This window comes from Anser anser (assembly GCF_964211835.1).
Source record: "Anser anser genome assembly, contig: HAP1_SCAFFOLD_100, whole genome shotgun sequence".
NCBI lineage: Eukaryota > Metazoa > Chordata > Aves > Anseriformes > Anatidae > Anser > Anser anser.
In genome coordinates, this window is record NW_028153617.1 from 80,962 (window position 1) to 108,517 (window position 27,556).

General features: G+C 55.3%; 4 protein-coding genes across 7 annotated transcripts in view; all 4 read right to left on the reverse strand.

Moving 5' to 3' along the window:
* LOC310891802 (uncharacterized protein) overlaps positions 1-27,556 on the reverse strand; it is a 50,521-nt gene that overhangs the window by 2,826 nt on the left and 20,139 nt on the right. Inside the window, exons 11-14 of the mRNA XM_083854025.1 lie at positions 16,237-16,338; positions 15,769-15,876; positions 3,349-3,450; positions 2,881-2,988 (exon numbers count right to left, since the gene is read on the reverse strand). Coding sequence (XP_083710151.1) covers positions 2,881-2,988; positions 3,349-3,450; positions 15,769-15,876; positions 16,237-16,338 — 420 coding nt within the window. The remainder of the gene's footprint in view (positions 1-2,880; positions 2,989-3,348; positions 3,451-15,768; positions 15,877-16,236; positions 16,339-27,556) is intronic.
* On the reverse strand, positions 3,600-12,239 carry LOC310891809 (uncharacterized protein). 4 transcript variants are annotated; one of them, XM_083854036.1, is made up of 4 exons: positions 11,748-12,239; positions 7,363-7,583; positions 5,062-5,136; positions 3,600-4,755 (listed from the first exon to the last, which is right to left on the reverse strand). In XM_083854036.1, the coding sequence occupies exons 1-4, from the start codon at positions 11,914-11,916 to the stop codon at positions 4,642-4,644; spliced, it is 579 nt and encodes a 192-aa protein (XP_083710162.1). In that variant the 5' UTR covers positions 11,917-12,239; the 3' UTR covers positions 3,600-4,641. The 4 variants fall into 4 exon arrangements, with proteins under 4 accessions (XP_083710162.1, XP_083710163.1, XP_083710164.1 ...); XM_083854037.1 differs by adding an exon at positions 6,665-6,779 and having other exon boundaries at positions 3,600-6,307; XM_083854038.1 differs by adding an exon at positions 6,643-6,779 and having other exon boundaries at positions 3,600-6,307.
* On the reverse strand, positions 16,433-21,070 carry LOC310891806 (uncharacterized protein). Its single transcript, XM_083854031.1, has 8 exons — positions 21,000-21,070; positions 20,628-20,693; positions 20,119-20,190; positions 19,748-19,819; positions 17,629-17,700; positions 17,438-17,539; positions 16,612-17,077; positions 16,433-16,499 (listed from the first exon to the last, which is right to left on the reverse strand). Exons 2-7 carry the CDS (start codon positions 20,641-20,643, stop codon positions 16,809-16,811), a joined length of 603 nt encoding a protein of 200 aa, XP_083710157.1. The 5' UTR covers positions 20,644-20,693; positions 21,000-21,070; the 3' UTR covers positions 16,433-16,499; positions 16,612-16,808.
* Positions 22,722-26,246, reverse strand: LOC310891803 (uncharacterized protein). Its single transcript, XM_083854026.1, has 5 exons — positions 25,880-26,246; positions 24,589-24,885; positions 23,882-24,223; positions 23,165-23,269; positions 22,722-23,092 (listed from the first exon to the last, which is right to left on the reverse strand). Exons 1-5 carry the CDS (start codon positions 26,229-26,231, stop codon positions 22,992-22,994), a joined length of 1,197 nt encoding a protein of 398 aa, XP_083710152.1. The 5' UTR covers positions 26,232-26,246; the 3' UTR covers positions 22,722-22,991.

The following is a 27,556-nucleotide window of genomic DNA, read 5'->3' on the forward strand; positions in this document are numbered from 1 at the left end:
GTGAGAGTACCTCACGGAAAGTTTTCTTCCTTTAGCTTTATCCTTTGCTCTTAGAGGACCTGAACAGAAAGTAGGAAGTTAACTTTGGCACCAGTGCAATTTGGAGAAGCAGGGCTTAGTTTGTGAAGTCAGTGAAATGGCTACCCACTGCTGGGATACCAGCTGGGCTCCAGCGCAGGAAGCAGCCGAGGGTCTGGCAAAGCCCTCCCTGGGGACACTTCTGCAACCAAAGCCCCGTGAGAAGTTTCTGTCACATCAACACCTACATCAGTAGCTCTATGGCAGTGCCCTGTTTGCACTGGGTCAGGGCATCACTCTGGGCCTCAGCTCACAGGAGGGGTCCCGTTTCCCATCGTCTGCTCAATGGGCTTCTGACGGCCTCGTTCCCCCAAGAGCAAGGTTCCAAAATCCCTGGGAACTGGGTGCGCTGGGAGGTGACCCCTCTCTAGCCACAGCCACAGAGCTTTGCGAGCGTCTCTCCGCTGCACTGCTCTCACATGCTGTCACAGCCCGGGGAAGACAGCCATCCTCAGGGAGCCACTCCTGCCTTCCTCTGCAACACTTGCTGCCTACTGACACTCTTGGGTTTGGCTGCTGACATGAGCTGCAAGAGCGGGTACCAGGGCAAGAACCTGCACACGCATGCTGGTTCTGGTTGGTGACAGCGGATGACCAAGAAACAGCCTTTACCTGGTGGGGCAGTTGACTTCATTGCCTCTGTTCTTTTGCCAGGGAGTGGCAGCTTGCGACCGCTTCCTCGCCAAAGCACCTCCTTTGGCACAGTCTCTCTAACCAGCCCTTTAGAAAGAAAGCAGGACAGTGTGACTATAAGGAACTGCTCCTCCTTGAACCATATTCCGGGCACAGTTGCAAGCACACACCAGTTGCTGCTGGCTGGATACCAATGTTTGCACGGAACAGCTCGGACCACTTATGGTAGTGCTGGGCTAGCAGCTGCCCCCGGGACACGGCGTGACCCACAAGCGGCAGTAGAGGCTCTCGGCCATCTCTGGCGCTCACCAGTGCCTGCTAGGTGTGAAATTGAGTGTCTCCGCTCTGATCCATCCCTTCCTGCTGTGCAGGTTACGGTGTGTCCACACATGGATTTAGAACCTCAGCTTCCCAAGTCTTATGGCGGACAGAGTGAAATATACCCACCAGGTGCTGCCTTCTCTAACTCCTTTATGATATCCTCTACGATGTCAGAGGATGTTGGGGAAGATTTTCTTATTTCAGCATTGTCCTTCGCTGTTAGAGGACCTGAACAGAAAGTAGGAAGTTAACTTTGGCACCAGTGCAATTTGGAGAAGCAGGGCTTAGTTTGTGAAGTCAGTGAAATGGCTACCCACTGCTGGGATACCAGCTGGGCTCCAGCGCCGGAAGCAGCCGAGGATCTGGCAAAGCCCTCCCTGGGGACACTTCTGCAACCAAAGCCCCATGAGAAGTTTCTGTCCCAGCGCCATCTACATCAATAGCTCAGTAGGAGAGCATACCAGGGCTCGTGCCTTGACAGGGCACACACACACGTGCCGGTCTATACCCTCCCACCTGCAGAGATGCCTGGCTGACGTTTGGGCTTGAGCTGGCAGCTCTCAAAGGAAGTCAAAAGCCACAACTTACCCAGGCCATCTCCCAGAGCTTCAGTCCTGGAACCCATCTGGGAGCCTGGATCACCTTCGCCTTCGGTCCCATCTGTAAACACAAGTGGAGTCCCTCCTGTGAACTACGCCAACATACTCCTTCTGACCAGAGTGACAGAGAATGCGGTTCAAAGAGGGGACTGCTCCACGGCACTCGTCTCTCCCTGCCACTCCAGAGCATCTTGCAAACAGTTGCTGGGTGCCTGCAGTGGCACCGTGCTGGTACAAACTAAGCATGCGTGGAGCTGCCCGGAGAAGGGCCCTCCCCGTGCCCACCCCAGGTCTCAACTCAAGCGCAAGGTGCCTGCTGGCTCTGCAGCACCTAGATGCTCCTTCCTTCTGCTACCTCAGGGATCCTCCCGAGGCTCCAAACCATGATCCAGCTGAGAAGCTGGATATGGAGAAGCAACATCGTCATCTAAAATCAGGCAGAGATGAGAGAAGTTCCCATGGCATGCTGTGTTCTCCCTCTTCCCCAGCACCCTGCAGTGACTGAGGGGGCTGAGGCAATGTCACGGGACAAAGATGCAGGTGGAGATTTCCCAGCTAGCTGTAGCTAGGTTTAAGAGATGTTCAGGAGAACAGCAGTGATATTCAGAAGTGATGAGCACCTGTAATTTCAGGTTTAGTCCTTAACAAGTTAATGAGTTGACCTCAGAGTACAGCAGAGCGTTTAAGACCAGTGAAATTATTTCTTCCAAACCCTGTTAGCATTTTCCCTTTCTAGGACTTACATTTCTACCTCTAGTCTTAATAGCTGATCTTCCTCTTTGTATGGTAGTGCAATAAAAAGAAGTAAATTGCACACTGTTTGCATGACGTAGAGTAATCAATAAAAAACACCACGATCTGGTCAAATTGAGCTGAGCCTGTCCTTTAAAAACAGGAGAATATGCTACAGGAAAGAAGACATGTCTTTGTAACTGCTAAGCCACTCAATCTTGCTATCGTCACCAGCGAAAAGCCGTTCTTCCCGGCACAGCATGTGCAGAGCAGGCAGGTCGGGGTGAACCTGAAGACCTGGCCCCCGCAGGGACAGGGGTCCACATGCTGTCACAGCCCGGGGAAGACAGCCATCCGCAGGGAGCCACTCCTGCCTTCCTCTGCAACACTTGCTGCCTACTGACACTCTTGGGTTTGGCTGCTGACATGAGCTACAAGAGCGGGCACCAGGGCAAGAACCTGCACACGCATGCTGGTTCTGGTTGGTGACAGCGGATGACCAAGAAACAGCCTTTACCTGGTGGGGCAGTTGACTTCATTGCCTCTGTTCTTTTGCCAGGGAGTGGCAGCTTGCGACCGCTTCCTCGCCAAAGCACCTCCTTCGGCACAGTCTCTCTAACCAGCCCTTTAGAAAGAAAGCAGGACAGTGTGACTATAAGGAACTGCTCCTCCTTGAACCATATTCTGGGCACAGTTGCAAGCACACACCAGTTGCTGCTGGCTGGATACCAATGTTTGCACGGAACAGCTCGGACCACTTATGGTAGTGCTGGGCTAGCAGCTGCCCCCGGGACACGGCGTGACCCACAAGCGGCAGTAGAGGCTCTCGGCCATCTCTGGCGCTCACCAGTGCCTGCTAGGTGTGAAATTGAGTGTCTCCGCTCTGATCCATCCCTTCCTGCTGTGCAGGTTACGGTGTGTCCACACATGGATTTAGAACCTCAGCTTCCCAAGTCTTATGGCGGACAGAGTGAAATATACCCACCAGGTGCTGCCTTCTCTAACTCCTTTATGATATCCTCTACGATGTCAGAGGATGTTGGGGAAGATTTTCTTATTTCAGCATTGTCCTTCGCTGTTAGAGGACCTGAACAGAAAGTAGGAAGTTAACTTTGGCACCAGTGCAATTTGGAGAAGCAGGGCTTAGTTTGTGAAGTCAGTGAAATGGCTACCCACTGCTGGGATACCAGCTGGGCTCCAGCGCCGGAAGCAGCCGAGGATCTGGCAAAGCCCTCCCTGGGGACACTTCTGCAACCAAAGACCCGTGAGAAGTTTCTGTCCCAGCGCCATCTACATCAATAGCTCAGTAGGAGAGCATACCAGGGCTCGTGCCTTGACAGGGCACACACACGTGCCGGTCTATACCCTCCCACCTGCAGAGATGCCTGGCTGACGTTTGGGCTTTGAGCTGGCAGCTCTCAAAGGAAGTCAAAAGCCACAACTTACCCAGGCCATCTCCCAGAGCTTCAGTCCTGGAACCCATCTGGGAGCCTGGATCACCTTCGCCTTCGGTCCCATCTGTAAACACAAGCGGAGTCCCTCCTGTGAACTACGCCAACATACTCCTTCTGACCAGAGTGACAGAGAATGCGGTTCAAAGAGGGGACTGCTCCACGGCACTCGTCTCTCCCTGCCACTCCAGAGCATCTTGCAAACAGTTGCTGGGTGCCTGCAGTGGCACCGTGCTGGTACAAACTAAGCGTGCGTGGAGCTGCCCGGAGAAGGGCCCTCCCCGTGCCCACCCCAGGTCTCAACTCAAGCGCAAGGTGCCTGCTGGCTCTGCAGCACCTAGATGCTCCTGCCTTCCGCTGACTTACCTGGCAGATTAACCTGAGGCTCGTGGTCCACATCAGGCTGAGGTGTCGAGTAGCCAGAGCCTACGAGAACTGCTGCAATCAAGCACAGAAGAGAAACATTCCCCGTGCATGGTGTGATCTACCTCTTCCTTAGTGACCTGCAGCGACTGGAGGGGGCTCAGGCAAGGATGTGGGACCCAGACACGAGCCAGGATTTCCAAAGCCGCAAAGGGGCCTGCTGAGCTGGAGGCTCCCTCTTGGCCTCTTCCCAAATCCTCTCTCCAGGCTGTGCGCAACACCCCGCAGGGACCACGCTGCCAAAGATGTGGCCCCTCAGGTGTTTCTTACGGGAAGATCTCTGCTGGACACAAAGGAAGACCCCACTGCAGGGGGAGCGTGCAGACCCCGGGAAAAATGATCATCCATGTTTGTCATGGAGAAGCCCCCTGACCTGTGAGCAGCTGAACCCTTGCTGAGCTAGCTCAACAAACCCTTAACAAACAGCAAGGAAATGAACACGGACAACTTACCACCTGTGGGACCCATACTGGCAGGCTCAGGAGCAGGATTCCATGGAGGCACTTGACCAGTACTGCCTGTGGGCACAAGTGGGATCAGACACAGGTAAGGGGAGCTTCCATTGCCTCTTGGGGCCTGCCTCTTCCTCAGTGACCGGGAGGCACTGGCTGGGGCTCAGGTAATGACATGGCCCAAACAGGAAGAAAAGCCTGGGTTCTTCCCTCTCTGTGGAGAGGGGCAGGGGTGGCATCTCTCCAAGTGAAGAAATATTCAGGGCTCATTTGTGCAAGCCCCCTCAAGGCACAAACGCACTTGGAAGACCCTGAATAAACTATTACAGCCCATTAGCCATCTTCCTTCAAGGAAGCACACTCGCAACGTACCTCGGGGATCCTCCTGAGGCTCCAAACCATGATCCAGCTGAGAAGCTGGATATCGAGAGCCAACATCGTCATCATCTAAAATCAAGCAGAGATGAGAGACGTTGCCATGGCATGCTGTGCTCTCCCTCTTCCCCAGCACCCTGCAGTGACTGAGGGGGCTGAGGCAATGTCACGGGACAAAGATGCAGGTGGAAATTTCCCAAGAGGGGCCAGCGGCCTCAGCCCCACAGGGGCTCAGACCCGGGCTTCTCGGCCCCAGCGCCGCTCCCGGCCCCCCCGGCAGGAAACAACCCCGCAGCAGCCACGGCCCCACCGTGCCACCCTGCGGGGCTTCTGCCTCCTGCCTGCCCCCTGCCCGCGGTGCCCGCCCGGCCCTGCTGCCATCCCGTCCCCGTCCCCTCCATCCATACGCGTGCCGCGCAGCACCATGCCGCCCAGGGTTTGGTGTTGGCCCCGGCCCTGCCCACCCACCTGCTCCCGGTGGTCGCCATGGCGCAGCCTGGGCACCCCGGGCACACAGGGCCACCAGGAGGAGGAAGAGGACGCAGGCAGGGGCCGTGGCTCCCCACACTCGCACCATGCTTCCACCACCGCCGCTGCAGCTGCAGCTAGTGCTGCTGTCAGGACCGGTGCGGAGCAGTGCCTGTGGGCTGGCCCAGCGTCACAATGGGGTGTCGGGATGTCACGGCCCAGCACTGCATCACCGAGAGGTATTGTGACCTCGCAGCCCTCCCGGTGTCACGGAGCAGCGTTGGGACCTCATGGCCCTCGCAGCGTCACGGAGAGGTGTTGTGACCTCACGGCTTGGCACAGCGTCACAGCAGAGTTCCGAAGAAATTCTGCATTTCAGCTTACACTTCTTGCTCATAGGCTTTCAAGTAAAACTCGTGTTTTACCCGATTTCCAATGGTGATTTATCCGGCTACAGAATCTGTCTTTGAGACTAGGGAATGTTACCCAATGATTTCCTGAATTGCCAAGGTGATGGCATTCATGCTCTGCGGGTGGCAAGTCGCAGGCTGGCAGCCAGTTGAAGGAGCTGACACGGTGTCTGTGGGCTTTGAAGGGCACTCGCCTTTGCAAAGGGAGATGCTGTGAGAAGCGTGGCTGATCTTTGCTCTTTTTGTTGAACCTCTTCTTTCTTCTTCCCCGCCTCTGAATGCAGCCATTACTTCCACGGGGCTGACCAGTCTTTGAGGTGCACAATCACCGTCCCAGTTCCAGCACAGCTGTCCCACTACGTGCACTGCTGTCCCAGTACAAGCATCAGCATCCCAGTACCAGTGGAGATGCCCCACCAAATCTGTCCTAGTACCAGCAGCATGGCCCCAGTAAGAGCATCACCACCCGAGTACCAACATCACTGTCCCGCTTCCAGTACCACCTCCAGCACCCTGATTGCCCCCAGCTCCACTATTGGTATCTCCACAAGGTCCCAGCACCACTACCGGCATCTCTGTCCAGGACTGGTAGCAGCATCCCCAACTTGGTGCCAGCATGCCCAGCCCCAGCTTCCCCCGCCCATGCTGGTATTGGCAACTCCAGCCCCAGCAGCCCCAGCCCCAGCATCCCCCAACCCACCGCGAGCACCCCAGACAGGCACCTCCTGGGGACCCCTACAGACAGCCGGCCCATTGGCTCCCCATCACAGCTCCATGGTACCAGTGGCGGTACCACAGGGCCCGCTTCCACCACAGATGGGAGCAGCATTGGCACCCCTGCAAAAGAGAGGAGGTGGAAAACCAAGGAAACCCTACTAACCTGAAAGTACCCCAAACTACCCCCACCCCTGTCTCCAGGGCCTGCTTGCTGCCCCCATCCCTGGAGCGATGCTGATCCCATACCAGCCCGCTCACATCCCCACCATCCTCCACCTGCTGCCTAAGGCCAATGCCTGGTCTGGGGTGCCGGGCTCACAGTTCGTGTGGTGCCGCTCCCACCTGCGGTGCTGCCCCTACCCGCTGCTCCTCCGTGTCCCCCCAGCTGTGTCTGGGGTCAGCCCATGGTGATGGGGACACTGGTGCCCCACCGCCGCTGGAGCTGAGGCCTGGGGGCCATGCCGCACAGGGAGCCCCTGCACCCCACAGGCTCCTGCCTGCTGCAGGCCCCCATCCACCCCGGTCCCCCACCACCGCTTCTCCTGAATCCTCTGCTCCCGGGGCAGCTGCTCCCTGCTCCCTGGAACCTGACCAGGAGCAGGGGGCAGCCGCCACTCCCCTCAGAGGACAACGTGGTGCTCCCCAAAGATGAGGGGACACAAATCCCACCACCACCCCCCCAGACCACTCTGGCTCCACCAACCTGTGCTGAGGCGGCACCCGGTGGTGAGTCTGCGGCAGTGGCACAGCCACTGGTGGAAGTTTTACTGGCAGTTTTCTTCCTATCACCAAAGATTTTCAGCTCGACGTCTTTGTGGCCACCATAGCCAAGATGGCTGCCATTCGCCACTTCACGCAGGAGACATTCTCGGTTTACAAGCAGCAATCTAGAAGGGCACCTTTCCGAGTCAGCTCCCTTAGTACCTGGATCAAGAAGTTATCATCGAGGTGCTTTAGGAATTTCCTGGACCTGTTTGTGTCTGTTCCTTGTCCTTCCCTGCTAACATCTGGCAACCCAAAGTCACCCACCCACTTAGGGACAAGGGCAGCTGATCTGGAGACATTGCCTAATTCCTTATTGAACCATCCAGCCGTGTAGTCACCCGGGATGGGAGGCCTATCTCCAACTCCCACAACATCCATTTAATTGGTTTGTCCCTTAATCCTCACTCAGAGGCTCTCAACCGTGTCATTGCGCCAGCCCCCTGCCTCACCTGCCCTGCCTATCCCTCCTGATGAGCCTAGGACCGTCCCTCGCAGCACTCCAGTCACAGCCCTCTGCCCAACCAGTCGTGCTTATGCCAATGATGATGTAGTTCTGGGGCTGAGCCAAAGCTTGCCAGTACGTCTGGCTGAAGGCTCACCCTTTCAGATGCACGGTATTTACAATAAAGGGTTCTCATTCATGCATCCCGTCAAAATAAATAAATAAGTAAATACATAAAAAAGAAATGGGGGAAGAGAAAGAGAGAAAAAAGGATTTTACATGATCTTGGTATCAATCGTACTTTTGCTGCCCTTCGGCACTGTTAGGGGTTCCTCAGGCTCTCTCACAAGAGCAGGGCTGTCCCCCACTTCTGCTCTCTAATGAATTCAGTGCTGCAAAACCAAACCAGAACAGAGGTGTTGCTGAACTAACAAAAGCAGAAGATTGATCAATAGCTAAAGGGGTGAGCTTTGTGAAACCTCTCTGGCCCTGGCTGTTTCCTGCAGTTCCCCACCATCACGGAGATGGGCCAGAGCCCCCTCGACCTGCACGAGGGCTTGGGAGTGAGACAACAGGATCGTCCAGTTTCTCCTGTCCACTCATTTCTCCCTTACTCAGGGAATGCTTAAGAAAGAGGCGGAAGGGCTCTCAAAACCAGGAGCCCTCTGTGTTCAGCATTGCCATCATCTTCATACTTTGGGCGCTAGCACACGGAAAAAGAAGAAATTACAAAGCTCTCTCAGCTGAGTCACAGGAAGAGCCGCTCTCAGCAAGAGCGCTGCAGACTGAGGCCACAACATCAGCCAGAAAATGCTGAGCAAATGCAGCTTTCTCACAAGCCTCCTCTCTCCTCAGCGCCTGTGTCTGCTGGCTTTCACAAAGTGCCTGTCAAGACATTGCTGCAAGGAAAACATGCAGGCTGTTTCTCTGCTTCTTCTGTGACCTGGATTTGGAAGAACCACCACCATGGGACACTTCTCAAACAAGGCATCAGTATTGGCAGCCACCCTCACAGGGAAGAACCCTTTCCTAACGCCCAGCCTGAACCTGCCCTGTCCCAGCTCCGTGCTGTTCCCTCGCGTCCCCAGAGAGAAGAGATCAGCGCCTGCCCCTCCACTCCCCTCCTCAGGAAGCTGAGGGCCGCCATGAGGCCTCCCCTCAGTCGCCTCTTCTCTCGGCTGAACAAACCAAGAGACTTCAGCTGCTCCTCACACCTCTTGCCCACCAGACCTTTCACCATCTTCAGCAACCTCCTCTGGACACTCTCCAATAATTTTATGCCCTTCAGGACACAAAACTTGTACTTTCAGCTTCAGTCCTTAAAGAGTTAATGAGTTTCCCTCGAAGTGCAACGGAGCGTTTAAGACCAGTCAGAAGATTTCTTCCAAACTCTTTTAGCATTTTCCCTTTCTAGGATTTACATCTCTAGTCTTAATAGCTGATCTTCCTTCTTTCCAAATTATAACTATAACCTTTTAAAGGATTTACTTCTGCCTTTTTGTATGACAGAATTTGTTTGGACAGTTTGACACTTGCTGAACTATCATGGAATCACTTAGGTTGGAGAAGATCTCTGAGATTGAAGATTTGAATGGATTTGATTGAAGATTTGAAGGATGTACCCCTTGAAAGGTATGACTGGGAACTTTTTACTGATGGTAGTAGTTTTGTGAAGAATGGAGCACGATATGCAGGGTATGCAGTAACAACCCTGAAGACAGTAATTGAAGCCAAACCTTTACCACCTGGAACATCAGCACAGCGAGCAGAACTGTTAGCCCTAACTCGAGCACTGGAACTGAGTAAAGGAAAGATGGGAAATATTTGGACAGATTCAAAGTATGCCTTTGGAGTGGTCCACGTTCATGGAGTATTATGGAAAGAAAGAGGGCTGTTGTCCTCACAAGGGGCCAATATAAGATATCACGAGGAGGTGTTAAGTCTGATAAATGCGGTACAAAAACCAAAACAAGTGGCTATCATGCACTGCAAAGCCCATCAAGGACGAACCTCGAAGATATCAGAAGGGAATCGGTTGGCAGATCAAGCAGCTCGACAAATTGCTCGGAAGGTGCGGAATGTGATGGCTTTGGTACCACTCAAGGCAGGCCCCACTCGTCTTAATCTTCCCAAGGAAGCAAGATATTCGCCAGAGGATGAGAAATTAGCAGATCTCCTAAAGGCCCGAAAGAACTCTGATGGATGGTATGTAACCGCTACGGGCCAGGTAGTAATACCCCCCTTGGTGATGCGAGAAATACTTCAGATAAGACGTAATGAGTGTCACTGGGGTGCAGAGGCAATGGTAACATTTTTAAAACGTAGCATTATCTCTACACATATGTTAACAGTGGCAAAATCAGTAACGTCAAAGTGTGAGATTTGTTTGAAAAATAATCCAGTAGCAAGAAAACATGCTGAAATGGGAAGAGTGAGAGTAGGGATAGAACCAGGAGATTACTGGCAAGTTGATTTTGTAGAGTTACCTAGGACTAGGGGATATAGGTATTTGTTAGTAGGGGTTGACACCCTGTTTAGTGTTACTAATGTCAACGAAGGAAACTACCGGTGCATAGTAACACATGAAAATAGCACAGATTATGGGATAAGAGAAATATTGGTATATCCAAAATTGGATAAAGGGATATTGGTAGCCCACCAAAAAGGATCTAGAAGAAAAAGGGAGGACCAGGTACCATGGACACAAGTGGTACAGATCCCACACGGGCAATCATCAGAGAATTTACTGGTAGGATTGATTAAAGATTTTGCCATAATGAAAGGAACTGATAGAATTAAAATTCAGTTGGGCATTAGAATCTCTATTTGCACAGGTAGCTGCTTATCGAAATAGAGAAACGATTTATAAACTTACAGGACAAGTAAGGCTTTAGAGATTTTAATATCCAACTACAAGCTACAACTAAAATGGTGCTACAAAATCGATTGGCATTAGATACGCTGTTATTAACGGAACATGGAGTATGTGGATTTCTAAAAGATCGTATTGATCATTGCTGCATCCACATTCCAAATGTGACTATTGATATAGAACATGACATAGAACAACTGGCTCGAGTGGAACAAGATGCAGAACAGGAAGAGAAAGATATGACAACAAGCTGGTTGGATAAAATTCTTAGCGGATGGAATATTAGTAATTGGGTTAATGGACACAAGTGGTACAGATCCCACACGGGCAATCATCAGAGAATTTACTGGTAGGTAAAGGTAAAAAGTTCAACTCTGATGAAGACATCTTACTTCATCCCGACGACCACCCGGACGACCACCAGAGAGTGATATGCAAGCGCAGAAGGACTGATTAGATAATTAGCATACAAAGCGGGGCTAGGCGGAGCTAGGAAATGAATATGCATAGATGTGTTGTAAAACTTAATGCATATGTAATATTTTAGGAGATAAAAGAGAACTGAGTGAACAAATCGGACGAAGTTAGATTTGGGCAGGCATGCCCCTAACTTCCAGCGCCTAATAAAAGCACCTTCATATAATCACTTTGTGGCTTATGTGTCTTCGTGAATGCTAACAAGATGATCAGGTCCAACCGTTAACCGTGCACCGGTTAACCGTTAACTGAGAGCCTTCTCTCCTTCGGCTTCTGGCCCCAGACAAATCTGAGGGAGGAAGAAGCTGAGGCCTGTACATGGCAAAGGACAGAAGGTGAGGCTTGGCTGTCCCCGAGAAGACAGAGCTTCAGCCCTGTGCCCTCCAACCCTGGGCCCATCCACGGGGAGACAACTCATCCTCACCCCCAGAGGGGACTCCGGAGCTCGACCCGAGCTTTCTGCTCCTCCAAGGAGCCACATGGGAGGAGACGGCCACCCTCAAGTGAGATTTTGCAAATGAGGATCTCTTACCTTTGGTGGTGGCAGCACCTCGGGTCTCCCCTCTGGTTCCAGTTGCTTGTGCCAGCGTGTGGCAATCCCAGCCCTGACTCCAAAGAGTTAGGAATTTTTTCTTGTACTCCTTGAGGAGAGCTGAGCCGTAGGAGCGTTGGCATGGGGTGCCCTGGCCAAAATCGGCCATCCGTGCAGGGTCAGGACCTGAGGAGGGCTGGCTGTGGGGAGCCTGGCCTCGGCCCAGGATCAGGAAGGGCCCGGGCTTGTGTGTGGCTGCGGCACTGCCAGTTTGAGCAGGGGGTTCTCGGGTGAGCGCTGTGCAGGGTCGCTGCCGCGCTCACAGCCCTTCTGTCTGCTCCTGCTGTGCTGCTCCCCAGCTCCCTTCCCCTGCGTTCCCTGCATGGTGGGCACAGTCTGGCTGACCCCCAGCACCGAGGACCCTCAGGGTTACTTGTCAATCAGTCACAAAGTCCTGCTGTGGGTTCCTGGGTGTCGCTGTACATAAGACCCGGACTGCTGTGCTGTATTATTCAATGTTTATTGAAAGTGTGGCCAAGGCTGCATCCCGGGGGGGCCTGCCCCAGCCCTTGGAAGAGGGTAGAGGGGGCCGTGGAGGTGATGTCTGTGCCCACGAGGACTGGGGGATACTGGGCCGGTCGCGTGCCTTCCATTGGTCTGCTGCCGTGCGTGGGGGCTGTGGAGGCCGGGCTGGTGGCAGGCGGGTCGGTCTTCCAGGCACTGATGGTGGCCGCTGGTGTCGGGCCTGGCTCTCAGGCGTACGACGGTGGTCAGGCTGCCTGTAGGGGCTCACGGAGCGGCTGCGGGTGTCAATGTCTGGGCTGCCTGGGCTGTGGCGAGGCGCCTGCGGAGACAGGAATTTGCTGAGGCCGTGCTGCGGTGCCAGGCGGGTGCGAGGCAGCAGGGTGCAGGCACCCGGCTGTGCGTGAGCTGTGGGCACACAGTGCTCTGTGCAGAAAACAGGGTGCCCTGTGCCCTCGGCTGGGACTCTGCTCCCCTCCACATCCTGCCCCAGCTTGTCTCCTCCCCAGCGGCTCGCCAGCCATCCTGACCTGCCTGCTCTGCACGTGCTGTCCCAGCAAGAAGACCTGGCCCCCGCAGAGACAGGGGTCCACAGCCGGGCTCTGCAGGGCCCGGTCACCACAGCCACCGACTGCCCTTTTTCAGAGCGCCTTGCAAGGACCAGTACTCAGCTCCCTGCCCAGCCCTGGCCCTGGCCCAACAAGGTGACGGCCTCGGCTCCCTGTTCGGTGAGGTGCTGCCCATCCGCTCTTTGGGATGTGTAATTAAACACACAAGCTCTGTGTGTGCTGAAGACACGCACGCTGGCAGCGCTCAGGTGCGGCTGTGACACACCGACTGCCCCTCTCCAAGGCAATGCCCGCAGCTGGCAGGGCTCATCCCCATGCTCCCAGTAGCTGGCACACCTTGGCTGAGGCGGACACCTGCAATTCAGGGCATCCCAGAACAGGGTGCCTTGTGCTGGGGGGGAACTGGCACTGCTGCGCTTCTCTCTCCGATGGCACCCTCTCTCAGCTCCTGCATTTCTCTTCCTGACCTCGCTTTGCCTACGGCTGTCCCTGGCTCTGCTCTTGCTGCGGAAGGGCCAAGCTTCGCTAAGACCAGCAACAGAAAAATGGGCTCCAGAACAGAATGCCCAGGAATTAGAGGCCACCTAAAGCACTGGACAGCAGAAATTTCAGAAGAGTCTGGTCAAAAACTAACTGCTCACTTCACAATACGCTAACGACAACTGCTTCCTGGCTGGCAGCAGCCATATAATAATGTTAACAAAGATACGGTAAAGAATTTGGGAGGGGGAGAGGAGGAGAGGGAGCGGGGGAACAACAACTCACTGGTTTTTCTGCCTCCAACGCCCCACAAGCACACAGCACGCAGCACGCAACTGTCCCAAGCAGGACGAGAACCAAGAATGCCACAGCGCCTCCTACGCAGTAACTTCGGAAATTCTGGGGCTTTGCGGTGTTTGCATTGTTCTCCCCATCCACGCCTGCAAGAACAATTGTGGACATTGCTGTGTCCTGCGCACTACTGGTAATCTCACAGGAGGTCTGGCATTGCCAGGAAGTGTTCTGTTTCATTTGGTTAGCATCTTTGAGCAAGTGAAAATCCTCAGGCCGCAATGCTTCCTGAGGTTCAGCAGAAGCTGGGGAATCTGCCAAAGGCACTGCAACTCAAGGCACTCTGGAGCCTCCCTTTTGCCTCTCAGCTTTGTTTTCCCTCCATCCTTTGTTTTCCCTGCCATAATGCTGAGGGCCCAGTGTCTCAGGTTTGCTCCCCCAGCTCTTTGGAGTTCTAAAAGGTCTTAGGTGCTTGCCCACCTTCGCTGCTCGAGGCACACTCGGAGCCTTAGGGACAAAACTGAACAAAATTCGGGAGCCCAGGAGTGCCAGTGAGGCAGTGCCCCATCTGCACTGAGTCAGGGCACCACTCTGGGCCTCAGCTCACAGGAGGGGTCCCATTTCCCATTGTCTGCTCAGTGGGCTTCTGACGGCCTCGTTCCCCCAAGAGCAAAGTTCCAAAATCCCTGGGAACTGGGTGCGCTGGGAGGTGACCCCTCTCTAACCACAGCCACAGAGCTTTGTGAGCGTCCCTCCGCTGCACTGCTGTCACAGCCCGGGGAAGACAGCCATCCTCAGGGAGCCACTCCTGTCTTCCTCTGCAACACTTGCTGCCTACTGACACTCTTGGGTTTGGCTGCTGACATGAGCTGCAAGAGCGGGCACCAGGGCAAGAACCTGCACACGCATGCTGGTTCTGGTTGGTGACAGCGGATGACCAAGAAACAGCCTTTACCGGGTGGGGCAGTTGACTTCATTGCCTCTGTTCTTTTGCCAGGGAGCGGCAGTGTGCGACCGCTTCCTTGCCAAAGCACCTCCTTCGGCACAGTCTCTCTAACCATCCCTTTAGAAAGAACACAGGACTGTGTGACTACAAGGAACTGCTCCTCCTTGAACCGTATTCTGGGCACAGTTGCAAGCACACACCAGTTGTTGCTGCTGGCTGGATACCAAAGTTTGCACGGAACAGCTCGGACCACTTATGGTAGTGCTGGGCTAGCAGCTGCCCCCGGGACACGGTGTGACCCACAAGCGGCAGTAGAGGCTCTCGGCCATCTCTGGCGCTCACCAGTGCCTGCTAGGTGTGAAATTGAGTGTCTCCGCTCTGATCCATCCCTTCCTGCTGTGCAGGTTACAGTGTGTCCACACATGGATTTAGAACCTCAGCTTCCCAAGTCTTACGGCGGACAGAGTGAAATATACCCACCAGGTGCTGCCTTCTCTAAGTCCTTTCTAATTTCCTCTATGATGTGAGAGTACCTCACGGAAAGTTTTCTTCCTTTAGCTTTATCCTTTGCTCTTAGAGGACCTGAACAGAAAGTAGGAAGTTAACTTTGGCACCAGTGCAATTTGGAGAAGCAGGGCTTAGTTTGTGAAGTCAGTGAAATGGCTACCCACTGCTGGGATACCAGCTGGGCTCCAGCGCAGGAAGCAGCCGAGGGTCTGGCAAAGCCCTCCCTGGGGACACTTCTGCAACCAAAGACCCGTGAGAAGTTTCTGTCACATCAACACCTACATCAGTAGCTCTATGGCAGTGCCCTGTTTGCACTGGGTCAGGGCATCACTCTGGGCCTCAGCTCACAGGAGGGGTCCCGTTTCCCATCGTCTGCTCAATGGGCTTCTGACGGCCTCGTTCCCCCAAGAGCAAGGTTCCAAAATCCCTGGGAACTGGGTGCGCTGGGAGGTGACCCCTCTCTAACCACAGCCACAGAGCTTTGTGAGCGTCTCTCCGCTGCACTGCTCTCACATGCTGTCACAGCCCGGGGAAGACAGCCATCCTCAGGGAGCCACTCCTGCCTTCCTCTGCAACACTTGCTGCCTACTGACACTCTTGGGTTTGGCTGCTGACATGAGCTGCAAGAGCGGGTACCAGGGCAAGAACCTGCACACGCATGCTGGTTCTGGTTGGTGACAGCGGATGACCAAGAAACAGCCTTTACCTGGTGGGGCAGTTGCCTGTGTTGCCCCTGTAATTTTGCCAGGGAGTGGCAGCTTGCGACCGCTTCCTCGCCAAAGCACCTCCTTCGGCACAGTCTCTCTAACCAGCCCTTTAGAAAGAAAGCAGGACAGTGTGACTACAAGGAACTGCTCCTCCTTGAACCATATTCTGGGCACAGCTGCAAGCACACACCAGTTGCTGCTGGCTGGATACCAATGTTTGCACGGAACAGCTCGGACCACTTATGGTAGTGCTGGGCTAGCAGCTGCCCCTGGGACACGGCGTGACCCACAAGCGGCAGCAGAGGCTCTCGGCCTTCTCTGGCGCTCACCAGTGCCTGCCAGGTGTGAAATTGAGTGTCTCCGCTCTGATCCATCCCTTCCTGCTGTGCAGGTTACAGTGTGTCCACACATGGATTTAGAACCTCAGCTTCCCAAGTCTTATGGCGGACAGAGTGAAATATACCCACCAGGTGCTGCCTTCTCGAAGTACTTTCTGATTTTCCCTGTGATGTGAGAGGACCTCAGGGAAGGTTTTACTCTTTCAGCTTTATCTTTTGCTCTTAGAGGACCTGAAGAGAAAGTAGGAAGTTAACTTTGGCACCAGTGCAATTTGGAGGACCAGGGCTTAGTTTGTGAAGTCAGTGAAATGACTTCCCACCCCTGGGATACCAGCTGGGCTCCAGCGCAGGAAGCAGCCGAGGGTCTGGCAAAGCCCTCCCTGGGGACACTTCTGCAACCAAAGCCCCGTGAGAAGTTTCTGTCACATCGACACCTACATCAGTAGCTCTATGGCAGTGCCCTGTTTGCACTGGGTCAGGGCATCACTCTGGGCCTCAGCTCACAGGAGGGGTCCCGTTTCCCATCGTCTGCTCAATGGGCTTCTGACGGCCTCGTTCCCCCAAGAGCAAGGTTCCAAAATCCCTGGGAACTGGGTGCGCTGGGAGGTGACCCCTCTCTAACCACAGCCACAGAGCTTTGTGAGCGTCTCTCCGCTGCACTGCTCTCACATGCTGTCACAGCCCGGGGAAGACAGCCACCCTCAGGGAGCCACTCCTGCCTTCCTCTGCAACACTTGCTGCCTACTGACACTCTTGGGTTTGGCTGCTGACATGAGCTGCAAGAGCGGGTACCAGGGCAAGAACCTGCACACGCATGCTGGTTCTGGTTGGTGACAGCGGATGACCAAGAAACAGCCTTTACCTGGTGGGGCAGTTGACTTCACTGGCTCTGTTCTTTTGCCAGGGAGTGGCAGCTTGCGACCGCTTCCTCGCCAAAGCACCTCCTTCGGCACAGTCTCTCTAACCAGCTCTTTAGAAAGAAAGCAGGACAGTGTGACTACAAGGAACTGCTCCTCCTTGAACCATATTCTGGGCACAGCTGCAAGCACACACCTGTTGCTGCTGGCTGGATACCAATGTTTGCACGGAACAGCTCGGACCACTTATGGTAGTGCTGGGCTAGCAGCTGCCCCTGGGACACGGCGTGACCCACAAGCGGCAGCAGAGGCTCTCGGCCTTCTCTGGCGCTCACCAGTGCCTGCCAGGTGTGAAATTGAGTGTCTCCGCTCTGATCCATCCCTTCCTGCTGTGCAGGTTACGGTGTGTCCACACATGGATTTAGAACCTCAGCTTCCCAAGTCTTATGGCGGACAGAGTGAAATATACCCACCAGGTGCTGCCTCCTCTAACTCCTTTATGAGATCCTCTATGATGTCAGGGGATGTTGGGGAAGATTTTCTTATTTCAGCATTGTCCTTTGCTCTTAGAGGACCTGAACAGAAAGTAGGAAGTTAACTTTGGCACCAGTGCAATTTGGAGAAGCAGGGCTTCGTTTGTGAAGTCAGTGAAATGACTTCCCACCCCTGGGATACCAGCTGGGCTCCAGCGCAGGAAGCAGCCGAGGATCTGGCAAAGCCCTCCCTGGGGACACTTCTGCAACCAAAGCCCCGTGAGAAGTTTCTGTCACATCGACACCTACATCAGTAGCTCTATGGCAGTGCCCTGTTTGCACTGGGTCAGGGCATCACTCTGGGCCTCAGCTCACAGGAGGGGTCCCGTTTCCCATCGTCTGCTCAATGGGCTTCTCATGGCCTCGTTCCCCCAAGAGCAAGGTTCCAAAATCCCTGGGAACTGGGTGCGCTGGGAGGTGACCCCTCTCTAGCCACAGCCACAGAGCTTTGTGAGCGTCTCTCCGCTGCACTGCTCTCACATGCTGTCACAGCCCGGGGAAGACAGCCATCCTCAGGGAGCCACTCCTGCCTTCCTCTGCAACACTTGCTGCCTACTGACACTCTTGGGTTTGGCTGCTGACATGAGCTGCAAGAGCGGGTACCAGGGCAAGAACCTGCACACGCATGCTGGTTCTGGTTGGTGACAGCGGATGACCAAGAAACAGCCTTTACCTGGTGGGGCAGTTGACTTCACTGGCTCTGTTCTTTTGCCAGGGAGCGGCAGTGTGCGACCGCTTCCTCGCCAAAGCACCTTCTTCGGCACAGTCTCTCTAACCAGCCCTTTAGAAAGAAAGCAGGACAGTGTGACCCTAAGGAACCGCTCCTCCTTTCGAGGACGGTATCTTTGAAAGGTAGTGCTTCTCAAAAGACATCCCTAAAGTTTAGAAGCTACGGCCTGGGCTTCTGGGGGAGGTACTCACTACTCCAAACAACATGTCATTCACAAAGAAAAATCTAAGTGTTCGACTCCTGGCAGTCTACCAGCACAGACAGCAAAATCTGGCCTGCTGCGAGACCAGGAGATTGCAGGAGATCTTCTTGTTCACATCGCACATAGTGCATTTTTGGCACACTGCAAGATGTTGCTCAATTTGTGCCTTCAAAGAGGACAGAAAAAAGCTGCATCCAGTTCAGAGGCAGGAACAGCCCTTCTGAGAAGCATGTCCATCCCATCATGCTGACTCCATCCCATGGGAAGGGCAAGAGTCACACACATCAGGCTGAGCCGCAAGCTCTTGAACCATGTTGTGGGCACAGTCGTGGGCATCAGGGAAGAGCCCACAGTCCCCAAACAAGAGGAGAAGCACAGCCAAGTCATTTGAAACCCAACTAGAATTGGACAGCTAAATCAGCTGAAACTGAGGTAAGCGCCAAGGGTGCTTTTCCCCTGCAGTGACATGTGTCTCCCGGCAAATGAGACAGCAAGGACTGCTTGGGCTGTGCCTCCTGCCTTGAACTCGCCCAGCTGCAAGCAGCGCTGTGCGGGAGCTGAACACAAGTTCAGCAGAAGCCCTTTGCTGCTGGCTGGATACCAATGTTTGCACGGAACAGCTCGGACCACTTATGGTAGTGCTGGGCTAGCAGCTGCCCCTGGGACACGGCGTGACCCACAAGCGGCAGCAGAGGCTCTCGGCCTTCTCTGGCGCTCACCAGTGCCTGCCAGGTGTGAAATTGAGTGTCTCCGCTCTGATCCATCCCTTCCTGCTGTGCAGGTTACGGTGTGTCCACACATGGATTTAGAACCTCAGCTTCCCAAGTCTTATGGCGGACAGAGTGAAATATACCCACCACGTGCTGCCTCCTCTAACTCCTTTATGAGATCCTCTATGATGTCAGGGGATGTTGGGGAAGATTTTCTTATTTCAGCATTGTCCTTTGCTCTTAGAGGACCTGAACAGAAAGTAGGAAGTTAACTTTGGCACCAGTGCAATTTGGAGAAGCAGGGCTTCGTTTGTGAAGTCAGTGAAATGACTACCCACCCCTGGGATACCAGCTGGGCTCCAGCGCAGGAAGCAGCCGAGGGTCTGGCAAAGCCCTCCCTGGGGACACTTCTGCAACCAAAGCCCCGTGAGAAGTTTCTGTCCCAGCGCCATCTACATCAATAGCTCAGTAGGAGAGCATACCAGGGCTCGTGCCTTGACAGGGCACACACACGTGCCGGTCTATACCCTCCCACCTGCAGAGATGCCTGGCTGACGTTTGGGCTTTGAGCTGGCAGCTCTCAAAGGAAGTCAAAAGCCACAACTTACCCAGGCCATCTCCCAGAGCTTCAGTCCTGGAACCCATCTGGGAGCCTGGATCACCTTCGCCTTCGGTCCCATCTGTAAACACAAGTGGAGTCCCTCCTGTGAACTACGCCAACATACTCCTTCTGACCAGAGTGACAGAGAATGCGGTTCAAAGAGGGGACTGCTCCACGGCACTCGTCTCTCCCTGCCACTCCAGAGCATCTTGCAAACAGTTGCTGGGTGCCTGCAGTGGCACCGTGCTGGTACAAACTAAGCGTGCGTGGAGCTGCCCGGAGAAGGGCCCTCCCCGTGCCCACCCCAGGTCTCAACTCAAGCGCAAGGTGCCTGCTGGCTCTGCAGCACCTAGATGCTCCTGCCTTCCGCTGACTTACCTGGCAGATTAACCTGAGGCTCGTGGTCCACATCAGGCTGAGGTGTCGAGTAGCCAGAGCCTACGAGAACTGCTGCAATCAAGCACAGAAGAGAAACATTCCCCGTGCATGGTGTGATCTACCTCTTCCTTAGTGACCTGCAGCGACTGGAGGGGGCTCAGGCAAGGATGTGGGACCCAGACACGAGCCAGGATTTCCAAAGCCGCAAAGGGGCCTGCTGAGCTGGAGGCTCCCTCTTGGCCTCTTCCCAAATCCTCTCTCCAGGCTGTGCGCAACACCCCGCAGGGACCACGCCGCCAAAGATGTGGCCCCTCAGGTGTTTCTTACGGGAAGATCTCTGCTGGACACAAAGGAAGACCCCACTGCAGGGGGAGCGTGCAGACCCCGGGAAAAATGATCATCCATGTTTGTCATGGAGAAGCCCCCTGGCCAGTGAGCAGCTGAACCCTTGCTGAGCTAGCTCAACAAACCCTTAACAAACAGCAAGGAAATGAACACGGACAACTTACCACCTGTGGGACCCATACTGGCAGGCTCAGGAGCAGGATTCCATGGAGGCACTTGACCAGTACTGCCTGTGGGCACAAGTGGGATCAGACACAGGTAAGGGGAGCTTCCATTGCCTCTTGGGGCCTGCCTCTTCCTCAGTGACCGGGAGGCACTGGCTGGGGCTCAGGTAATGACATGGCCCAAACAGGAAGAAAAGCCTGGGTTCTTCCCTCTCTGTGGAGAGGGGCAGGGGTGGCATCTCTCCAAGTGAAGAAATATTCAGGGCTCATTTGTGCAAGCCCCCTCACGGCACAAACGCGCTTGGAAGACCCCGAATAAACTATTACAGCCCATTAGCCATCTTCCTTCAAGGAAGCACACTCGCAACGTACCTCGGGGATCCTCCTGAGGCTCCAAACCATGATCCAGCTGAGAAGCTGGATATGGAGAAGCAACACCGTCATCATCTAAAATCAAGCAGAGATGAGAGACGTTGCCATGGCATGCTGTGCTCTCCCTCTTCCCCAGCACCCTGCAGTGACTGAGGGGGCTGAGGCAATGTCACGGGACAAAGATGCAGGTGGAAATTTCCCAAGAGGGGCCAGCGGCCTCAGCCCCACAGGGGCTCAGACCCGGGCTTCTCGGCCCCAGCGCCGCTCCCGGCCCCCCCGGCAGGAAACAACCCCGCAGCAGCCACGGCCCCACCGTGCCACCCTGCGGGGCTTCTGCCTCCTGCCTGCCCCCTGCCCGCGGTGCCCGCCCGGCCCTGCTGCCATCCCGTCCCCGTCCCCTCCATCCATACGCGTGCCGCGCAGCACCATGCCGCCCAGGGTTTGGTGTTGGCCCCGGCCCTGCCCACCCACCTGCTCCCGGTGGTCGCCATGGCGCAGCCTGGGCACCCCGGGCACACAGGGCCACCAGCAGGAGGAAGAGGACGCAGGCAGGGGCCGTGGCTCCCCACACTCGCACCATGCTTCCACCACCGCCGCTGCAGCTGCAGCTACTGCTGCTGTCAGGACCGGTGCGGAGCAGTGCCTGTGGGCTGGCCCAGCGTCACAATGGGGTGTCGGGATGTCACGGCCCAGCACTGCATCACCGAGAGGTATTGTGACCTCGCAGCCCTCCCGGTGTCACGGAGCAGCGTTGGGACCTCATGGCCCGGCAGCACGCTCCCTCCCCTCTATCGATTCTTTCTCATCCACTGCTGGCTGCCGGGGGCTGAGGGCATGGCAGAAAGAGGCTGGAGGGGAAGGAAGGCTGCGAGGTGGAGATAAGGCCGCGGAGGACAGGAGAGAGCGGTTCCGCTATCCTCATATCTCACAGCCTCATACTGCCCCAAAGTCGCTCTGTATCCCATCGGCAGGGTCGCCATCTCCTTCCTGCCCCCATATCCCTCCCCAGCAGCCTGCCGTATCCCCAAAGCCCCCTGTCCTTAGTGCCATCCATAGCCAGATTTCCCAGCGCGCCCCCATCAGCTCAGGTTCCCGTATTGATCACGCAGCTTCCCCACATCCCTGCATTCCCCTCATATCCAGTGCTGGTGGCATGCCATATCCCATAGCCCCGCACATGCCCCAAATATCCACCACTCACTCCTTAACGTCCCACCCCAATATCCCCCCAGTTCCCTGTACGCCACCCCCAGGGGCTCAAATGCCACCTCCACATTTTCACACGTTCCCAGTCTCTGCATTTCCAGCATCCTCCTGTTGCAGCCCCACAGCTCCCACGTATATGGGCTATGGGACATTCCCCTCCAAAAGCCCAAACACCAGAGCCCCCAGCCACCCACCCCACCTGCAGCGGCTCTCCCACCCCTCCCTGGATGCCCTAACATCCCTAACACACCGGGACAACCAGGCGAGGTGACAGCGGTGGCCATCCAGTTAATGACACGCACAAGGGCTTGTTCTGATTTGGGGGCTCTCCTTCCACCTTTTTTCTTCTCCTTCACCTCTCCAACCTGCTCTTCCCACCGTCGTGCCCTCCTCGATGCTCCTGGCATCCCTTTTCTTCCCCATCCCTCTCTCACTCTGTCTCAGCCTCTGTCCATGCTTTCATTTTTCACTCACACTGTTTGTCTCTCCATTTCATTTCTCACCCTTTCTCACTCCTTTCTTTTTCCTCACAATTTCCATTTTTATTTCTGGTCTTTCTTCATTTTCTCTTTCACAATCACCCTTCCCGACAACGTCCATGTCTCCTCCCTCCCCTCTACCACGTGAAACGACCCCTTTCTACTTCTTTCATCCTCCCAGGAACCGTTTCTTGCTTTGTTTTCCCACAGGTGAGCACCTGTTTGGCTGCACACCAGTCTTTTGGGATGCGTCTTCAGCAGGGAGCGGTCTTTAGGGGGTGGAATCGCCCACAGCATCTTCCTCTCATTAGTGTTCCTCATACTTATTCTCCTCCTGAAGGGTGTGTGGGGATCTGGCGTGCAGCTGGGAGATCCCGGCAGGGCTGGCTCCAGACAGGAACGAGGCGTCTGCGGGAAGGAGCGAGGTGGGCGGTGGGGAGCCCAAAGGTGGGGCGATTCCCCCCTCAGCTCAGGGTGTACCTTTGGTTCTCCCCCGGGCCCAGAAGAAGAGGAGGATGAGGCTGTTGATGGTGAGGAAGCAGCCGCCCACAACCAGGAGCCGTAGAAGAAGGAAGCAGCTCTTCCCTGCAAGAGGGTGGGACAGGTTAGGAGATGTAGACACAGTTCATGCGTGCTGACGGAGGGAAGGCTGTGAGCATCGTTCCGCCACCATCTCTCTTTCCCTTTCCCCACCCCTCCGTCTCCAGGCATTCTGCTCAGGTCCTGAGTGCTGAACACCCAAAGACTTTCCCCGCTTGCTTGGCTCTGCAGGAGGCACTGAGAAATTTGGGAACGATGGCTCGGGAGGCCAAGGAGAGGCTGATGAGCCATAAAGGTGGACAGAGGGATGCTCGATACTTGTTTGGGGTGGTTGGGGTGGTGGAAGGGCTGAGAGGGAGGGAGAGGTGGGTGCAAGACTGGGTGGGCTGAGTCATGGACAGAAGGATGGTGATCGGATAGATAGAGCAGCTGCCCGGTGCAAAAATCAGCTAGTTTGGAGAGGAACGTACAGGGACTGGAATGGAATCGTTTCAGGAAAAAATGGAGAGAGGGAGGGACAGACGGATGGACAGATGGAGAGAGGGATGGTTTAATGGGCTGGTTACTGGATGGATGGATGGATGGATGGATGGATGGATGGGTTGGTGGTGGATGGACTGACAGATTGTTAGGTGGGTGGATGGATGGCCAGCTCACCTTTCTTTTGGGCATTTATACTGATAGACACGGCTTGGCTTGTGAAGGACGGGATCCACCTCTCAGGCTTTTTTTCCTCATACTTGCAGGTAAAGTTTCCACTCTGTTGGGGACCAGCACGTGGGAGCTGGAGGACCATGGAAGTCCTTAAATTGCCCCCGTGATCTGCTGCATTGTCCTCAGAGCCTTCTGTCGTAGGGAGGACCTCTTGGCCATCCCTGTAGAAGTGAAACCTCCGTACAGTGGCGTCTCCAGGGGCCTTACAGATGATGCTCAGGAGATCTCCTGCCATCACCTCTCCCAGCGGGGACTCCACCATCAGCAGGGGCTGGGGAAGGTGGTCTGAGAAAAGGGGAGGAATAAATGGAGACGTAGCAATAAGGACAGCACAAACGGATCTCCAGTTGTTTGCCTTCCCACTGCATGCAGCAAAGCTTGGGATTGTAGGCTTCCTGCCACGACATGAGAAGAGCGCCAGTGGCAGCCACCTTCCAGACCATGCTGGTCCCAGAAAGATAAATCCTCCACCCAGAAATCCTACTGATTTTGGCGATGGGCTGGGTTAAACCACAAAGCCCACCAATCCTGATTTCCAGGTGAGTTGTCACATTGCGGGGCGATAGCTGACACCCACGTTTGGGCATCTGAATAGTTCTCAGAGAGGAGGGAGAAAGCAGAGAGAAAGATAAAGAAATCACACAGCTCACCTCCAATCTTGATCACCAGTTTTTCGCTGGTTGGGGATATGAGCTGCTTCCGACCTTGCTTGAGGGAATAGCTGCAGAAATGCGGCCCCCTGTGTTGCATTCGGGAGAGGACGAACTCAAACGTGTAGTTATTCGTCGAGCTAAATCCTGAAACTGCCCAGCCAGCCTCGCCAAAAATTTGGTACGTCAGCTTCCCAGTGATGCTGGGGGGAGTGGTGCACACCAGCGTGACAGCGTCTCCAAAGAAATATTCCTTCTGTCCCTGCAGCACCCAGAGGGTCGGGGCAGGGACTGCGGCTGGGGGATAGAGAGGGAGACAGGCAGGGGGGACGGAGGTGAGGTGCAAGGAGCAGAGGCAGAAGGGACTAACTCCACGCAAATAAAAGAAACTGGCTTTCATTTCAAGGAATACAATAAAGCACAGAGGGGACCTCGTAGAGCAGAAATGTCTCTGGGCTATGGCTCATTTTATCTCCTTGGGATTCAGCACAAGGTTGCGTCCCGCTGCGGGAAGTGATGAAAGAAAGGAGACTGCAAAAACCCTTTCCACACCCTGGGCAGCTTTGCCATGCCGGCAGAAATGTCCTTAATGTGCTTTCAAGCAATTTTATTTTTTTTTGCTGCAACTTGGTAATTTATGAAAATAGGAAATGGGGAAGGGGGGTGGAAAAGGCTAAGGGTGAAGGGTAAAACCCGTCGCTGATGCTCCTCCACAGCAGCCACTGGGAAAACACGTTTGGTCTCCACCTCCCTACCTGCCCCCAGCTGCAAACCCTACAAAAATACCATTGACCCACACCCAAAATAGGAGGAGCAGGTGTGGGAAGGAGAGGGCCGGGAAGGGGTTGGGTCTCAAGGGGTTTCCACTCACCACCAGTGTGTTGACACGAGGCAGGACCTCAACAAAGTGAGATAACGAAAAATCCCCAGCACCCAATTTCACCACTGGGTTGTTATGGGGAGGGGGAATGAGGCTGAGGGTCTCCCAGACAGTCACACCTGTGGGACCCCAAATCCAGCCGTGCCCCCAGCAGCTCAGCCCCTGTTTAAGGAGACCCCAGAGGAGTTACCTTCCTCGGAGACCATCTGGCGATGTTAAGGCCCCCCCCCCCCCCCCCCAGATTACTAAGACTCCCCCTCCCCAAGCCATTAAGGACCCTCCCTGAGACCCCCCCAAGCATATTAAGGACCCCCCCCGGGCATTAAGCCCCCTTCCCCCCCCCGGGATATTAAGGAACCCCTGGGATATTAAGGCCCCCCCCATGGATTTTAAGCCCCCCCCCGGGCCCACCTCGGCCTCGCTCCGCCGGGGGAGGCTCTCCCGCAGCGGCCGGGCCTGGAGCTCCGGGAGGCCGAGGGCGGCCTGGGCCCGCAGCGCCGCCAGCAGCGATCGCTTCTCCCGCAGCGACCAGGCCGCGGCCCGGGGCCTCCCCGCCGGGGCCTCGGCGAAGCGGGCCGGGACCAGGCGGGGCCGGGGGGGAGGCTTCATGGCGCGGGGAGATGGCGTCAGGGCGACGAAACGGGGTGGAAACGGGGGGAGCTGGGAGGGAACGGCCCGCCGGGGGGTGCTGGGAGATGTGGTTCGGGGGGGGAGGAGAAAGGGACAGCAGGTCTACCCAAAGGCTGCTGCTGGGAGGCTTCATTAGGGGCGTAATTAGGGTTAGGGTCGGGGTTGTTTGGAGAGAGAAGGCGCAGAGTCCTGTTGTGTGTGGGGCTGTGTAAAGGCTCCCAAAGGGAGGTCAGGTCTACCCAAAGGCTTGGGTTGGGAGGCTTAATTAGGGGCGTAATTAGGGTTACATTTAGGGTAGTTTGGAGAAAGAGAAGGCGCAGGGTCCTGTTGCGTGTGGGGCTGTGTAAAGGCTCCCAAAGGGAGGTCAGGTCTACCCAAAGGCTTGGGTTGACAGGCTTAATTAGGGGTGTAATTAGGGTTAGGCTTAATATCCTGGGGGGGGGGTTGGGGGGGTCCCAGGGAGGATCCTTAATGGCTTGGGGGGGGGGGTCTTAGTGGCTATGGGGGGGGCCTTAATTAGGGTTAGGGTCTGGAGAGAGAGAAGGCGCAGAGTCCTGTTGTGTGGGGTTGCATAAAGGCTCCCCAGGGGAGTTCAGGTGTACCCAAAGGCTTCGGAATGGGGGCACTTTTTGATGGGAGAATCGGGGGACTGCTCCACGGCACTCGTCTCTCCCTTCCACTCAAGAGCGCCTTGCAGACGGCTGCTGGGCACCTGCAGTGGCACCGTGCTGGTACAAAAGTAAGCGTGTGTGGAGCATGCTGCGATCTACCTCTTCCTTAGTGACCTGCAGCGACTGGAGGGGGCTGAGGCAATGAAGCTCCGTGCTGTTCCCTCGGGCCCCCAGAGAGAAGAGATCAGCGCCTGCCCCTCCACTCCCCTCCTCAGGAAGCTGAGGGCCGCCGTGAGGCCTCCCCTCAGTCGCCTCTTTCTACCTCTAGTCTTAATAGCTGTTGTTCCACTCAGGATGGTAGTGCAGCAAAAAGAAGTATATTACACACTGTTTGCATGATGTAAAGAAATAAATAAAAAACACCACAATCTGGTAAAAACTGAGCTGAGCCTGTCCTTTAAAAAGGGGAGAATATGCTACGGAAAGGAAGAGCTGTCTTTGTAATTGCTCAGCCACTCAATCTTGCTATCGTCACCAGTGAAAAGCCGTTCTCCCCGTGTGCTGTGCCCTCGTGAAACCCCCCTCCCCAGAGCAGAGCATCCAGCTGTGGGGCCCAGCACAAGGGAGACTTGGGCAATGAGCTGGGATTTTTTTCTTCTACCCCTTGAGGAGAGCTGAGCCGTGGGAGCGTTGGCATGGGGCGCCCTGGCCAAAATCGGCCATCCGTGCAGGGTCAGGACCTGAGGAGGGCTGGCTGTGGGGAGCCTGGCCTCGGCCCAGGATCAGGAAGGGCCCGCGCTTGTGTGTGGCTGCGGCACTGCCAGTTTGAGCAGGGGGTTCTCGGGTG

What these genes read in the sequence shown, in the direction of transcription:
- LOC310891809 (XM_083854036.1), bottom strand. Translation starts at nt 11,916, where the DNA reads ATGGCCGATTTTGGCCAGGGCACCCCATGCCAACGCTCCTACGGCTCA. An exon ending in AGGTGCTGCCACCACCAAAG is followed by an intron (nt 7,584 to 11,747) that starts GTAAGAGATCCT and finishes TTCTTGATCCAG; the next exon opens with GTACTAAGGGAGCTGACTCG. An exon ending in GCCTCAGGAGGATCCCCGAG is followed by an intron (nt 4,756 to 5,061) that starts GTACGTTGCGAG and finishes TTGTGCCCACAG; the next exon opens with GCAGTACTGGTCAAGTGCCT.
- LOC310891806 (XM_083854031.1), bottom strand. An exon ending in GCCTCAGGTTAATCTGCCAG is followed by an intron (nt 19,820 to 20,118) that starts GTAAGTCAGCGG and finishes TTGTGTTTACAG; the next exon opens with ATGGGACCGAAGGCGAAGGT. An exon ending in GTTAGAGGAGGCAGCACCTG is followed by an intron (nt 17,078 to 17,437) that starts GTGGGTATATTT and finishes TTCTTTCTAAAG; the next exon opens with AGCTGGTTAGAGAGACTGTG.
- LOC310891803 (XM_083854026.1), bottom strand. Translation starts at nt 26,231, where the DNA reads ATGAAGCCTCCCAGCAGCAGCCTTTGGGTAGACCTGCTGTCCCTTTCT. An exon ending in CCCGGCGGAGCGAGGCCGAG is followed by an intron (nt 24,886 to 25,879) that starts GTGGGCCCGGGG and finishes TCTATCCCCCAG; the next exon opens with CCGCAGTCCCTGCCCCGACC. An exon ending in GGCCCGGGGGAGAACCAAAG is followed by an intron (nt 23,093 to 23,164) that starts GTACACCCTGAG and finishes TCCTTCCCGCAG; the next exon opens with ACGCCTCGTTCCTGTCTGGA.